This window comes from Oryctolagus cuniculus, chromosome 15, assembly GCF_964237555.1.
Source record: "Oryctolagus cuniculus chromosome 15, mOryCun1.1, whole genome shotgun sequence".
Taxonomy (NCBI): Eukaryota; Metazoa; Chordata; class Mammalia; order Lagomorpha; family Leporidae; genus Oryctolagus; species Oryctolagus cuniculus.
In genome coordinates, this window is record NC_091446.1 from 49,305,115 (window position 1) to 49,321,483 (window position 16,369).

Here is a 16,369-nt window from a genome sequence, read left to right on the forward strand (position 1 = left end):
ATGCTGATGAGTAGTGTGATAAAAAAAATCCTGGTGTGTAAGCAATAAAATCTCTCATTGGAAAGACAATCTTGTGCCCTTGTGTTCCTTTCTTCCCCATGACTGACAAGTCGTATGTCCCACTTGCTACTGTCGAGCTGCGTGACAATAGGCACTCACAACATTAATGAACCTTATGAAGGTGCCCATGTCACATACAATTTACATTCAATAGATTAGCATGCTTTTGTCTTGCTAATCTGTCTTTTGTTGGGAATCCCCAGCAGGAGAGAAGGAAAATATTTATTCCTCTCTACAATTGGTTAAAGCAAAAAGGTTCTAAAAAATCTCAGGTTAGAACCCAACACAAAACAATACAGCTGTGTCCATCCATTCTCCCTTCTAAATGCTCCTCTCTACTTTCTCCCTGCACCACTCTCATTGTGGACCTGTTTCCTCTGTTTCAGTAATATGACCTCCATACACTGGTAATCTTCAACTAAACCAAGTTTCAAATCTGTACTTTTCCAATCAGGACCTCCTTCAGATTTTGGGAAATAGGACTTACAAAGAGGAAAAAATGGGAGGGAAGGGGGATAATCTATGACATGAAAAACTGTAGATATGGTCAAGTGCTAAATTAAAAAAAAATTTAGATTTTTAGGTTATATGACGCACTTCCCTGAAAAATGTAACTGTGTTAGCTCCTACTTCATTGTTTAAAATTTTCCAACGTAAATAGAATTTGCTTCTATCTCAGCTTTCACAGACGCTCAAATCAAACTGTTCAATAAAGTACATGGAAGAAGTGTTTGTGTTTGTTCTAGTTGTTCTATGTAATTTTCTTCTCAGATTTATAAAGTTATAAAAGTATAAAAATAACATGGTAAAATCTTAATAAGGTATATTTTTAAAAATGCTTTTGCAACCCAAAACATATCCAAGAACTGCAGAACATAATAGCAAAAGAATGGTTGCCTGTTGTCAGCCCAATAACATTGACATGGTATATATACATTTTCTTATTTCCCTCACTAATAACAATAATCCTGAATGCTATATCTAAAATGACCACAAGTGTACTCTGAAGTGTGAAAATAACAAAGCAGAAAAGCTGTAGAATACAGGGTATGAGGAATAACTGAGTTTTTCTTGTCTCAAATAATCTAGATAGGGTACTGCAATCAATGGCAACTCAGAAACACCAATGGATGCAGATTAGAAAATGTGTCCTCCAGAAGCTTACTCTCTAGCTAGAGGATCAGAAAAAGGCAGCTCAGCAGTAAATAAAACTTATTTAGGCAATAACCACTTTATTACAGCCAAACACAAAAGACAAACATGTGGTTAAAATTTACCACACCAGCAAAGACCAAGGGAGATCCCTGATAGGGAGACCTTTCCCCCTCATTTTTTGGTTACCTCATAGACAACCAAGCATGGAGACATTGTCACTCGCTGCTAATGAGCCAGCCCTGCCTCCCTGGTGAGTTTTGCCATAGAGTTTCAGCAGAGCATCTGGACTTTCATTATGTTCAGGAGTTATGATGCTATCCTCTTTAGTGTCAGTGGAAGCCAACTGGGGAAACTCCAACCCTCCCAGACAGTTGATATCAGGTCTGACAAAATGGAAGCCTGAGCTCTCATCCTGCCCAGATGTAAAAGACTGAGGAGGAGACCTAGTCTTCCACTCTCTGCAGTAATGAAGTGGCATCCTGCTTCCCAGGTAAGAGGAGAGCTAATAAATTTAGGATTAAATAAGATCTGGAGCTTCATAACTTAATACCCTCAAATCTAGTATTCAATCTAAAAAATACTTTTCATAATAGGAACCAGGAAAACTACAAGCCAAATGAGAAAATATAAACATGCTAACACAGAAATGACAGAAATGCGAGAATTATCTGGGAGGGATTTCAAAGTAAACATCATGAAACTATTACAATGATTGAACAATTACAAATACAAGTAAAATAACTTAGAAAGTCTCAGTGAAAACAAAGAATGTGAGGAAAAACTAAATGGCAATTTTAGAGTTTAAAAATATATGAAGTAAAACAAAAAACTCAATAATGGTCTCAACAGCATATTGGAGGGTATAGAGGTTATTATAAGTGAATATAAAAAATTATAGTTTGACCAACAGAAAGAACACAGAACAAATAAAGGAACTGAGTTACAACACATAGGTGTAACATTTGTGTCATCAGAGTTCCAGAAGGAGAGGGTAAATAAGATGGGACTGAAAATGATTCAAGGAAAGACATAAACTCATTCAAGAGGCTGAGTGAGCCCCAAATATAACAAGCCTAAAGAAATCTATGCCAAGAAGCATTATATTCAGACTTCTGAAGTGAAAGTCCGCAAAAAATACTGAAAGCAGAGAAAAATAACACCTTGCTTATAGGTGAAAAATCAGCTGCAGTAGATCTTTTACCATAAACTGTGAAAGCAGGAAGGAAGTGGTAAAATATTTGTCAAGTGATGAAAGAGAAAAGAACTGTCAACTTAGACTTCAATATCCAGCAAAAAAGAATCCAGAGAAAATATCCTTCATTAATAAAGGAAGAGTAACAAGATTCTCAAATGGGAAGAAAAACTCATTTCCACCAGTTGACATTCTCTAAAAGAGTAGCTGGAGTAAGTTTTCTAATCAGAAAGTAAATTATGGAAGCTGAAAGATTGAAAAACTGAGAAAGAACAAAGAAAAAGTGAAAATATGAGTAAATAGAGTTTCTAAAGAATGTCTGATAATTGAAGTTAAATTATAATACTAACTGATGTAGATCTCAATATATGTAGAGACAATGTTTAATTCAGTTGTATTATGGATGAGAAGGGTAAATATAAAGCAGGAAATACTTCTATACTTAGAGTTGTAAAATGTAAATAGCAGTCAACTATGATGTTATACAGGAATAATATAATGCCTACTGAACCATCAAAAATTCTATACAAGGAACTAAAAACACTAAAAATAAAAGGGCTTTCTAAATATATATTGAAATATCTCTGAGAACACAAAAATAGATAACAGGGAAGTGCAAAACATAATAAAAACAAAGTGAAAAACAAAATGTCAAACATAAAGCAAAATATATCAATAGTTTAATTTAACTAGTCTAAGTACATCAATTAAAAACAGCAGTTGGCAGATGGTAGGGCATGATACAACCACATACAGAACAAAAAAGAACAAAGTATCAATACAAATAATGATCTGGGTAGATCTCAAGGGTGTTATGCAGAGAAGAAAAATGGCAATTTCAAAAGACCAAGTGCTTTAAGATTTCATTTATACAATAGTTTCAAAATGGCAAAAACTGTAGAGAAGCAGAGATCAATTCAGTGGTTGCCATAGGTTAGGGATGATGAGAGTACAGGGAGAGTCTACTGTGATAATAAAGCACAAATGTGCTCTTTTTGATGATGTAGTAGTTCTGTGCTGGGATTGTAGTAGTTAGCACACAAATCTACATGTGTGATAAAACGGCACAGTCCTGTACACATATACCAATTCTGATCTCTTAGTTTTTATATCATACTCTATTTATATATAAATAAAATATATATAAAGTATATATAAATATATATATAATATATATATAATTTATAAAATATATATATATAACTGTTGAGTGAAACTGAATGAGATATATAAAAGACTCTCCTGTACATTATTTGCACCTTCTTGTGAATCTGCATTTGTTTCCATATAAAACAGTATTTTTAAAACAATGTATTCAGGGAGCTGGCGCCATAGCTCACTTGGTTAATCCTCCACCTGCAGCGCCGGCATCCCATATGAACACCGGGTTCTAGTCCCGGTTGCTCCTCTTCCAGGCCAGCTCTCTGCTGTGGCCCAGGAAGGCAGTGGAGGATGGCCCAAGTGCTTGGGCCCTGCACCCACATGGGAGACCAGGAAGAAGCACCTGGCTCCTGGCTTCAGATCGTTGCAACGCCAGCCTTAGTGGCCATCTGGGGAGTGAACCAACAGAAGGAAGACCTTTCTCTCTGTCTCTCTCTCTCTCACTGTCTGTAATTATACCTGTCAAATAAATAAAAATTTAAAAACAAAAAACAAAAACAAAACAAAAACAAAACAATGTATTCACCTAGTGAAAGCACAGAGACAGAGATACAGTCCTTTGGTTCATTTTCACAGGCAGTCCTTGTTCACAATCCTTTGTTTATCCTTCCAGAAACCATATATGGTTGTGTCTCACTTTATCATATAGCAATGTCACAATAAGCTCATCAAAACCTGAAAATATCCTATGCTGAATATGTTTAATATAATTAACCTATGAACCATAGAATGCAGTACACTGTAGACTAACAATGCATTGTTTTCTATGTGATCCAGGAGTTGAGCAGCAGCTTGTCTCACTGCTACTGCCAAGGCCCAGAAAAAATTAAAACTCAAAATTAAAAGTACAGTTTTTACTGAATACATATCTCTGTAGCAGCATCATAAGAAAAATTGTAAATTGAGCTTTCATAAGGTGGGACCACCAATATACATGCACATGTACACACAGACACACATACACATCCCAAACACAGCCTTCCATATCTGTTGGTTCCACAATCACAAATTCAATCAACTGTAGGTAAAACAGTTATTTTTAAAAAATTGACCACAATTAACATGTTTACTGACATTATTCCCTGAACAATACAGTATAACAACTATTTACCTAGCACTTCTAATGAATTAGATATTATAAGCTATCTTTGAGATGCCTTAAAGTATATGAGAGAAATAAATGCATTATATACAAATACTACATCATTTTATATAAAGGTCTGGAGCATACTCAATGTTTATATCCTTTGGGAGTCTTGAATCCAATCCTCAGTGGAAACTGAAAGATGATGACTTTATAAAATAAGGAAGGAAATATCAAGTACATGTTTCTTTCATTTTAAAGGAAATAATTATTTATTATATAGATATTTTATTTATTATGACTTGTATCTTAGAAACCATTCCATGCTGGTATGTTACTATTTATTTCATTGAGAAAATATTCAGTCAACTCAGATCAAAAGCCTGAATGTGAAATATTTTATTTAGGGTGGATCATATGAAAAACCTGTAGTACATCCACTCCTCTAGACCAATTTTTCCCAAATACCTTTGTCTTACTATTTCACAGTGATGAACGGTTTCTAAGTACAAACCAAATAAAAATGCTTAAGAAAATATTTTCATAAGCTACTCTCCAAAATTTAGGTAAGAAAATTAGGATGACTCAAGTCCTAGCATGACAGAATAAATAAAAGGACTTAACTACCAAAAAGAAAATTTGGAGTGAGATTTAACTTGGCATTGGAAATAGGTGCAATTTCTATATTTAACTCACATTTAAATATTGGAAAATCTATTCAAGAAAATGATTAAAATCTAAAAAGAAGTGAATATTATTTTACTGTCAGTTGGAAGTCTGTTACTGTCTAGCTTTTAAATTTATTGGGATAATAACATTTAACAGAGAGAGAGAAAGAAAAGAACAAGGGAACAGAACAAATTACAGAATAAAATTTATTCTTTATGTTTCTTCTCAGAAATTTCTATGGCATTAGGTAAAAATATTGTCAAGACAATTTATAGAAAATCCCCACTATGGAGGAAATTATATCTCTAGTTATCAAATATTCATTTATTCATAACCTATTTTTCTTAACAATTAAAACTTTAAAAAATACAAATGCTAAAACCCATAATTTGTAAATCTCAGAGCACATTTTTCCTGATTTTGGAAGGTTTCTTGAGAAAAACACTATGATTCAATTTAATAAGGGGCAGAATTTGCATGGCATTAATTATCTTAACCATTAGTTTAGCTAATAATGTTATTAAATGTAACATATTTCAAATCAAACTCTATTTGGATGCAAACCGTAAATTAATCCCTTCATCCCTAAAATATTAGCAACATCCTGAAATATTCAGAATCTGTATATTTTTGTTTTACAGACTGCAAAAAAAAAGTATGATTAAAATTTAAAGTGAATTTAAAGTGTGGGGGCCAGCATTGCAGCCTTGTGGGTTAACCTGCTACCTCTGACGCTGCCTCACATATGGGCACTGGTTTGTATCCCAGCTGCTCCACTTCAGATCCAGCTCCATGCTAATGTTCCTAGGAAACCAGCAGAAGATGGCCCAAATGCTTGGGCCCTGGCCACCCACATGGGAGACCTTAAGGAAGCTCCTGGCTCCTAGTTTCTGCCAAGTTGAACCCTGGCTGTTTACAGTCATTTTGGGAGTGAACCAACAGATGGAAGATTTTTTTCTGTCTCTGTCTCTTCTTCTCTCTCTATAACTCTACTTTTCAAATAAATAAGTCAATCTTTAAAAAAATTTCAAGTGTGAAATTTTAAAAAAATCATAATTATTTATTCAGTGATTCTCTTTAGTTAATCCTATAGATTTATCATGATACTACTGAAACAAATTGGTTTGGGGCAAGCTACTAAGTTTAATATAGATGCAAGGTCTTTAAAATATATAAACTAGGCCAGCGCGCCACGGCTCACTAGGCTAATCCTCCGCCTTGTGACGCCGGCACACCGGGTTCTAGTCCTGGTCGGGGCGCCGGATTCTGTCCCAGTTGCCCCTCTTCCAGGCCAGCTCCCTGCTGTGGCCAGGGAGTGCAGTGGAGGATGGCCCAAGTCTTTGGGCCCTGCACCCCATGGGAGACCCGGATAAGTACCTGGCTCCTGCCATCGGATCAGCACGGTGCACCGGCTGCAGCGCACTGGCCGCGGCAGCCATTGGAGGGTGAACCAACGGCAAAGGAAGACCTTTCTCTCTCTCACTGTCCACTCTGCCTGTCAAAAAATAAAAATAAAATAAATAAATAAATAAAATATATAAACTAATTTTCCTAGATCTATTGAATCAAAAACTTTGGAAGTGGAGCTCAGTCAGTTTGTTAACAAGGTCACCACTTAAAATTTGGAATAACTCCCCTAAAAGTAAATCCAGAGATAGGGTGTATATATGAGTACAAGTAAGTGATTTAAAAAGGAGTGATCTCTTGGGAAACTTGTGAGGTAGTCTTAGAAGTAGGATACATGGAAAAAATCTAGGCAAAGAAATCATTCTAGGATAAATCTTGTTTCAGCACAATTCCACAAGGACTTCTAGAACTGAACTGTCTCACAGAGTCAGCCTGCACCAAAGCAAGTCAGGTAGTTCTTCATATTTATGGACATTGGCACCAAGCCCATTGAAGATGAACACTGAGTGAAGTCTGTCAGCCCAACTGACTTGTGGTGAGAAGAATCTGGAACAAATCTAATAGTATTATCTGACTCCATATTTTCTTACTACTAACATTAGAGGGCTATAATAATACTTTGGGTCCAAAGTGTTACCTCCAAATCCATATCTAGAACCCAACAGCCCTCCAAAGATCTGGGTATCCTTTTTCTCACTGTAGAGCTAGTCAAGAAAAGTTATCATGTCATTAAGACTAAGATACTCACTACTGTCTAAACTATAGCCACCTTCATCAAAATGGCCCACCTGCTGCCTCATGCGAGCTGTCTTTACAGTCTTCAGACAAGGCGGTAGTGACTACTACTGTCTGAGGTGCAAGTGGTTCACTGCTCAGGTTTGAATGTTTGTCCACTCCCAAATTAATATTGAAATTTAATAACCATTCTAAGAAGTGGGACATCTAAGAGGTGGTTAGACCATAAGAAATCTGCCATCACGAACAGATGAATGCCCAAATTGCAGGACTGAGTTCCTTATAAAAAGGATGAATTCAGCCCCTTCTGTTTCTACTACGTTCTTTTCTCTTGCACTATACAATGAAGCAACACCAAAGCTTTCACCGTATGTCAGCATCTTAATATTGGACTTCCAGGACTCCAAAATTGTAAAAAAATAAAGTTAAATTTATTATAAATTACCACAAATGTGGTATTCTATTTTAGCAACAGGAATTTATCAAGACAACCATGTATGCAGGCCCAGAGGATTTGGGGGGTGGGCGGGATATGGTAGTTTAAATTTTTAATCAACATATACCCAGGTATCTCCTAAATCCTGAGATTTTTACCTCTCCCTTATCATGACCCTGACTATACTATACATAACTTCCTAGACTCTAAGGATTTCTCTTAAATTATGCAGTTCTCAAAATTAAATTATGGGCCTGGTTTTCAGCCCAGTCAATCTTTGACTTCAAAGAATGAGGGTCTCAGTCACTACCATAAGGCTGCTCCTATGACTCCCACATTTTACTTTAAGTTGGTGATTCATTATCCATGGCCTGCCATTTTCTATCTGCTACTCAGCAATAATCACTCAATCCCACAGCATTTAGGACTAATATTTCTCCCACATCTCTTTTTTTTTTTTTTTTCATCATTCAAACAGACATTTTAATTGAATATGAGTTTTATAAAACCATACAAATCTTCCAAGGATTCAGAAATCAGTTTCACCACAGGTACTGAAAGCAACTTAGGAAACATCACTGCATGACACTTGCAGGTGACAGTGTTTAATGTGCATCAGGTTACATGTCTACAACCAGCAGGCTAACAGATGAGCTCCTGGGACTCAGACCACATGGCAGGAATGTTTAGGGGGCGATCCCAATGACACCACAGGCCAAACGACTGCCGGCGTTCCCGGTCTTTGTACTCTCGTCATTTCCACCTTTGCCCAAGTCGTCTTCTTTCTCGTGGACCACCAGCGTGCGGCCAATGACGGACATATCTCCCGAGAGTGAGATCACAGAATCTTCAATTAACACATCAGCCACACCATTGCTGCCTGCAGTCACATTACCCAGGTCGCCCACGTGCCTCTCTTCATCCTTCGGTCCCCCATGTTTTTTGGATAGAGGATTAAAGTGAGGGCCTGCACTCGTACAGCCTTGTGTATTATCTCCAAACTGGTGGACATGGAATCCGTGCAGGCCTTCGGTCAGTCCTGTTATGCGTCCCTTGACCACCACGGGCCCTGTTCCCTTTATTCAAAAACAAAGTGTGGCAAGTCAGAGAAAGCAGCTGCTTCTCCACAGAGCACACGGCCGATCCACGTTCCCAGTCACAGCAAGGGAGAAGTCTGTGTCCTCTCCGTGGCCCACCACTTTGTAGCCTGTGGGCCTCCAGCAGGTTGCTTACCTGCAGCACGCAGTGCGTTCTAACACTGACTGCCCCGGAGTCCTGTGGCCAGGTCGGCATGATACAGCGGATACGAAGCTCCCAGCAGAACGCACCCCAAGGTCAGACTTACACTGGGACCGAGTGCTCTGCAGGGCCCCTCCCGATGGGCACGCGCTCATTTACAAGATACCTCTGGGTAGGCTGTGTGTGCGTGTGATGAGTCTACGTGTACCCATCAGACTTTTCAGTCCAATCTCTTAACTGGCAGAGACTATAAGCAAGATTTTGAACCATTTTCTACCTGTTCTGCATGTCAAAAACTATCAATAATATGTTTATTACCAAAGAAGGGATCACCATTACAATCTGCTCTGTGTGACCTATGTCCAGAATCCTATACTTACAGAATCTTTCGTAAGACTTCCACTGTTTCTAGCTGTCTATACTTGCTGTGATAGACAAATTAATGCCCACTGCCCCCAAGATATTCATATAATAATCCCCAGAACCTTTGAATGCATTTCATTTCATGGAAAATAGGAATGAATTTTGCAGATGGAATTAAGATTATTAACCAGCTGAGTTTAAAATCTGGAAACTACCCTTGATTGTCGAGGTAGATCCAGTGTAACTTCAAAAGTGGAAAAGGAAAAGGGTAAAGTGGAGGAAGGAGGAAGAAAATGTCAGAACAATGCAATGGTAGGAATTTTACCTACTGCTCACTATGCATGTGGAGGACATGACTCAAGGAATGTGGGTGGTCAGGAGAGGCTGGGAATGGCAGGGAACAGATTCTCTCCTAGAGCAGCAGGAAGTAATGCGAGAGCCTATCATTTATGGTCAAATTCCAGATTAGGTTTCTTACAAACAGATCCATAAATTTACACCTTTATGTATAAAGACTCTTTTTGAAATGGGAAGAAATGTAGAAGTAAACCATAATCTACATATCAATAGTCTTATCACTGTTCAATACCCTGGTTGAGAGAGTCTTAGCTCTCTTCCTGGAGCAGCTTATAGGAGTCTCATCTGCCCTGCCTCAAGGAGGCTATTAGATTCATTTTGAAGTTCTGGGAGTAATTTTTAGGAACTCCATATGCAGGAAGCCTTCCCCACGGGGAGACATCCCAGACATGGAGGGGAGTGGAGGAAATGCAGGCCCCATATCAAAATCCATAAAATCTCAGTCTGAATGCAGACTAGGCTCATAGTTCTTTCCTGAGATGCCTGCCTGGTCTATCAGGTCTATCAGGTATATTAGGAAGCTAGGTATTCACACAGTTTCACAAATAAGACTTGGCTTGATCCACTGGGGAGTTTGGCAGAATGAATCATGTCATAGTTTGCCCATCCAGAGGCAAGGGAGCTCAGTTGTTATATTGGCTATATCCTGCTTTCCCAGGGATTTGGGTCATAGTAAGACATCCCAGCAAACTCTAAAAGATGTTATTCCCATCAAACAAAATGCAGTATTCTGCGGAATCTTTTAGAGAGGTCTTAACTATGCATAGCTGAAGAGTCCGGGTTTGATTCCTTAGTAGCTCATACTTGCAAACCTAGGAGGAGGGCTCATGGGTCTGTCACAATCTCAAGGCACAGTTCTTGGAATAGAATTTTGATTCTTCGAATGTATCAGTGGGTGACCTTGGGTAAATCATTCATATCTTACTTTCTTTATTTGATGAATATCAATCTCACAGATACATTATGAGGCTTAAACATATTCATTCACTAATGATATTTTATTTTATCTGAGTCAGTGAAGCCTTATTTCTGAAACTGTAGATACCTAACCTCTTAATGTACCTGATATACCTGGGTATATTATGTTCTTTGTATGTTTGTGTGTGTGTATTCACACTAATGTTTTGGTAAGAATACTTAACATAGTAGTTATTTCCTTAATATATTTTAAGTGGATAATACTGTACTGTTAACTATAGATACTATGTTGTACAGAAGATTTCTAGAAGAAAAATAATTTCCCATTTCACCTAGTAACAGCTTCTGGCAACCACCATTACATTAGTACTGCTTGTATGAGTTTGATTAGTTTACATAACTCAAATAAGTGTAATCATACAGCATCTGTCTTTTTGTGACTGAATTGTTTCATTTAGCATAATGTCTTTTAGGTCTATCCATCTTGTCACAAATAGCAGGATGTCCTTCCCTTGTAAGGCTGAGTAGTATTACATTGTACATAATGCTACAATTTCTTATCCATTCATCTGTCAGTGGATGTTTGTGTTGAATCCATATATAAATAACGCTGAAATGAATGTGCACTGTGCTAGTACCTCCTTGAGATGCTGATTTCAATTCTTCTGAATGTATATCCGAAAGTGGGCTGGTTATCATATGGTAGTTATAATTTTATTCTTAAGGGACTTCCATATTATTTCCCCAATTCCCAACAATAGTGTATTGGGATTTCTATTTTTCCATTTCCCCAACTCTATATACAACTTATTAAGTAAGGTGACATCTCTGTGGTTTGATCTGCAATTACCTGCTAATTAATGGTGCTGAACAACTTTTCATACACTGATGACCAGCTCTATGTTTTCTTCTTAAAATCTCCATTCAAGTCCCTTGTCTATTTTAATTGATTTGTTTGTTTTTTGTTTGATTATACTACCAAATAGTAAGAGAGTCTTGTATATTTTGGATATTGATACTTTAGCACAAAGTCTGCAAATATTTTCACCCATTCTATAGGTTGCCTTTCACTTTTTTGCTGTTCTCTTTGCTGTTTGGAAGCTTTTCACCTTCAGATAGTTAGACTTGTCTATTTTTGGTTTTGCTGCTTTTTTTTTTTTTTTGCTGCTTTTGCTGTCAAATCCAAGAAAACACTGCCAAAACTAATGTCAAGAAGTTTTCTCCTGTGTTTTATTCTAGGAGTTTGATAGTTTCTGGTCACATTTTTAAGTCTTCAATTAAATTTTTAGTTGTTTGTTAATTATGGTTTAATACAGGTATAAAATTTAATTATTTTTCAGGTAGAGGTATAAAACACTGATGAGACACACTAAGCAGACAAAAATAAATGGAAAGACATCCATGACCATGGATTATATGAATTAATTTTGTTAAATTGTTCACACTGTCCAAGTGTGCCTACAGATTAGTGGGATCTCTATGAAAATTCTGGAGGCATTTTTATAGAAATGATAATGAAAAACAATCCTAAAATTTATGTAAAACGACAATACAGCACCCTCATAGCCAAAATGATCTTGAAAATGAAATGAAGAAAACTGCAAGTATCACACTTTATGATTTCAAAATATATTGAAAAGCTGCAACACATAAAACTGCATGCTTTTTATGAGATTACAAATTGTTAATTTACATTATAGTCAAAGGCTTAATGTTCCACTAAATAAAGAGTCCAACAAATAAAAACTAAAAAAAGAGATTGTTCAGCAGAAAAATAAGCAAGGGCTATAAATAAAAAGTGTTTGGGGCCGGCACCGCAGCTCAATAGGCTAATCCTCGGCCTGCAGCGCCGGCACATGGGGTTCTAGTCCCAGTCGGGGCGCCAGATTCTGTTCCGGTTGCTCCTCTTCCAGGCCAGCTCTCTGCTCTGGCCCGGGAGTGCGGTGGAGGATGGCCCAAGTCCTTGGGCCCTGCACCCACATGGGAGACCAGGAGAAGCATCTGTCTCCTGGCTTCAGATCAGCAGCGCGGTACGCTGGCTGTAGCACACCAGCCATAGCGGCCCTTGGTGGGTGAACCAACGGAAAAGGAAGACTTTGCTCTCTGTCTCTCTCTCTCACTGTCTACTCTGCTTGTCAAAAAAAAAAAATCGTTTGGAAAAGATGTCCAACTTTATTCACATAAAGTGAAAAAAAGGGGAAAGAATTGATTACTGCATATGTGTATTGAAATGTCACATTGTAGCCTATAAATATGTACAGTTATTCTTAATTTTAAAAATACAAAGAAAAAATCATACTGTACTCCATAAATGTATATATATTTTGTGTTGATTAAAAAATAAAACTTAAAAAAAACTGCATGCTACTGGTATAAATCCAAACATAGAACAATGGAAAAGAATAAAATGTCCAGAAATAAATTGTGGTCAACTAACTGATCTTCAAAGATGCCATGAACACAAAAAACAGATTGCAGTGTCATATGCACTCATTTATTTGGAGGATGTCATCCCACCCTCCCCACTGCCCTTAGCAGATGATGTGGTATCCACCTCTGGTAGTGTGAGTAGATTTTCATTTTCTAAGTATTAAACCAGACACACACTCCACCTGACACTTGACCCTGACTTTTATTTTTAGCTTGCTCACAGTTTGAGAATTCTTTATCTAATTTGAACACCACTTATTCATCCAATTTGAACAACTTTATGATTCCCCTTCTTACCTTTGGGAGCTCCATATCCTTGTATTTTCTTACTTAGCACAGATGCTGTTGCCTCCTGGAATCTAGGATGAGACCTTCTTCCCACATACTGTGACCTTGAGAATCACTGTCTTCACAACCAGGATCCCAACCAGAACCCTATTCCTCTGCATGAATGAGAAATGACTGTATTGGGCAATTACCTCCTGGATTTTTTCCTAAGCATCTAATACTAAGCAGTCAGCATTTGTCAACTAACCTTATGTAAAATTATCTTTTATTATTCTCCTCTTAGTAAAATAACACATTTTCTTTAATAAGATATCTGATCATCTTGTAGAGGTACTTAAATAAATAGAAGGAAAACTTGTTCTCAAATAAAAAATGATTTTCATAAGTCCATTCAAATCCCCTCTGCACTTAAAGCTGACTAAATTTAACATGCATTTCAACCAGAGAAATCAGTGTAGGTAATGTTTAGCAGTGAAAAGCAAATGCACATTCACTTCTTTTGTATGAATAAACAAATTTAAAGTTTGATAACTTTCATAAATCAATTCCACATGCTTTCTCTTTCTTCCAAGTGATATAGTTCCAAGTTAGCTCCACTTGAGAAATATACTGAAAAAAATAAGTGGAAAGGACTGAACATATTTTTTTGTTTTTTGACAGGCAGAGTTAGACAGTGAGAGAGACAGAGAGAAAGGTCTTCCTTCCGTTGGTTCACCCCCCAGATGGCTGCCACGACTGGCACTCTGCGCCGATCCAAAGCCAGGAGCCAGGTGCTTCCTCCCGGTCTCCCATGCGGGTGCAGGGCCCAAGGACTTGGGTCATCCTCCACTGCCTTCCCCGGCCACAGCAGAGAGCTGGACTGGAAGAGGAGCAACTGGGACAGAACCAGTGCCCCATTCGGGACTTGAACCCTGAGTGCTGGTGCCGCAGGCGGAGGATTAGCCTAATGAGCTGCGGTTCCGGCCTGAACATATACTTTTACATGCTGTGATATGTATGAAAGATTGCAAATCACTGGACCACAATTTTCTGCATGGAGACATATTTGATATGGGCCATACAGTCCTGTCTTAGAAAACTTTGTTTTTAATTATGTGCCAACATTCCAATTCTGAGAAAAATCCCACGTAAACTGACATACATTTCTTTATTCATATAAATAATTGGAGTATCTGGTTCAATACTTTTTCTTAAGTGGTAGTCTCCATAATGCTACAATGCTCATTAGTCTCTATAATGTTCTCTGTTTCAGCTCAAGTATTGGTTGCATTGTTATATGTCATGTGTATTGAAGTTGATTATACTACAATTTACTAAGTGTACTATATTTTTCTAATACAAATTAAAACACTAAAATTTACTATTTTCATTTTCTATCATGAATGCAAAAATGAAATAGAGATATTTTGACAAAAAATGGGATAACATGAATTTCTTTGTGTCAATTCTACCAGTTGGATATTCGAAAGTCTTAAAGATGTTTCAGATAAATATTTTGGTTTATTGCACCCATGACACATGTAGAGACACTGCAAGTATTTACATACTAGGCCTTTCTTAAGGCAATAAGTAGGGAAAATATGAAAACTCTTATCTCATGCACTTTATAAGAACTAAGATAAAATATGAGTGCCAGATACATAATGTATGCCAAATCACATTTGAAATACTTAAAATATAGGAAATAATCAGAGAACAAAGGAGTAAAATTGACTAAATAGTTGTGAAGAAAAAATACATTTAGCTTTTGTGAAATCAGTTTTAGACCAATGATTCACCTAATAGAATTGTGAATGTTTCCAAGGAGTCTTTTTTTATATAAGCTCTTGAAAAAAAATTCACTTACAAGAAAGGAAAATATATTGATAATGTTAATTTTGTTACATTGGCAGCTTCTGTGGAAGAAGATAATGTGCTAAAAATAAAAAGAACAAATGTTAGTAAAAGTCTGAATTCAATTATATGGGTTTATGTGGTTTTAAGTGCAATAATTTTAATTATTCTTTTTTCAAATAAATAGGAGTTACTATTTTTACCAGCTGAATGTCTGATGATTGAAAATAAGGACTGTTAGAATGTAATAGGTGGCCGGCGCCACGGCTCAATAGGCTAATCCTCCACCTAGCGGTGCCAGCACACCAGGTTCTAGTCCTGGTCGGGGCACTGGATTCTTTCCCCGTTGCCCCTCTTCCAGGCCAGCTCTCTGCTGTGTCCCAGGAAGGCAGTGAAGGATGGCCCAAGTGCTTGGGCCCTGCACCCCATGGGAGACCAGGAGAAGCACCTGGCTCCTGCCTTCGGATCAGTGCAGTGCGCTGGCCGCAGCGCGCTAGCCATGGCGGCCATGGGAGGGTGAACCAATGGCAAAAGCAAAAGGAAGACCTTTCTCTCTGTCTCTCACTATCCACTCTGCCTGTCAAAAAAAAAAAAAAAAAAAGAATGTAATAGGTAATTACCAAAGATATGAAAAACATTTCAAGTAGGTATTATTGACATGACTCAAGTATCTGGATGACTTGTTTCTTTTGCTAGTTATTTCTGAACACTTTATTATCAGCCAAGAAAATTTCATGAAAATGTTTCATGAATTTTGGAAAAAAGCATTTATATGTGCATTGTTCACATAACATACTATAAATCCCACTAAAATTATGTAAACAAAATTAAACCCAGTTAGAAAGCAAATATTTCATTGCATAACACTAAAGCTGTAGTTCAAGAATGGTGGAGACATTTTCCTCCTTATCAATAAAAATAGGCATTTTGAAAGATAACTATGATAATTATGAAATTATATTGAATTTTTGTTTGGTTACAGCAAGAAAATTTCAAAAATAAATATTAAGGGGGCTGGCACTCTGGCATAGTGGGTAAAACC

The 16,369-nt window shown here is 37.2% G+C and overlaps 1 protein-coding gene across 1 annotated transcript; it reads right to left on the bottom strand.

The window, feature by feature from the left end:
• Window positions 1-8,369: 8,369 nt before the first annotated feature.
• Window positions 8,370-8,986, bottom strand: LOC100009313 (superoxide dismutase 1; the record flags this gene model as incomplete). The annotated part of the gene is given in 2 exon segments (NM_001082627.2): window positions 8,370-8,978; window positions 8,981-8,986. Coding segments are annotated over 2 exon segments (399 nt in total), but the record flags the coding sequence as incomplete, so codon positions are not given.
• Between the last annotated feature and the right edge of the window lie 7,383 nt (window positions 8,987-16,369).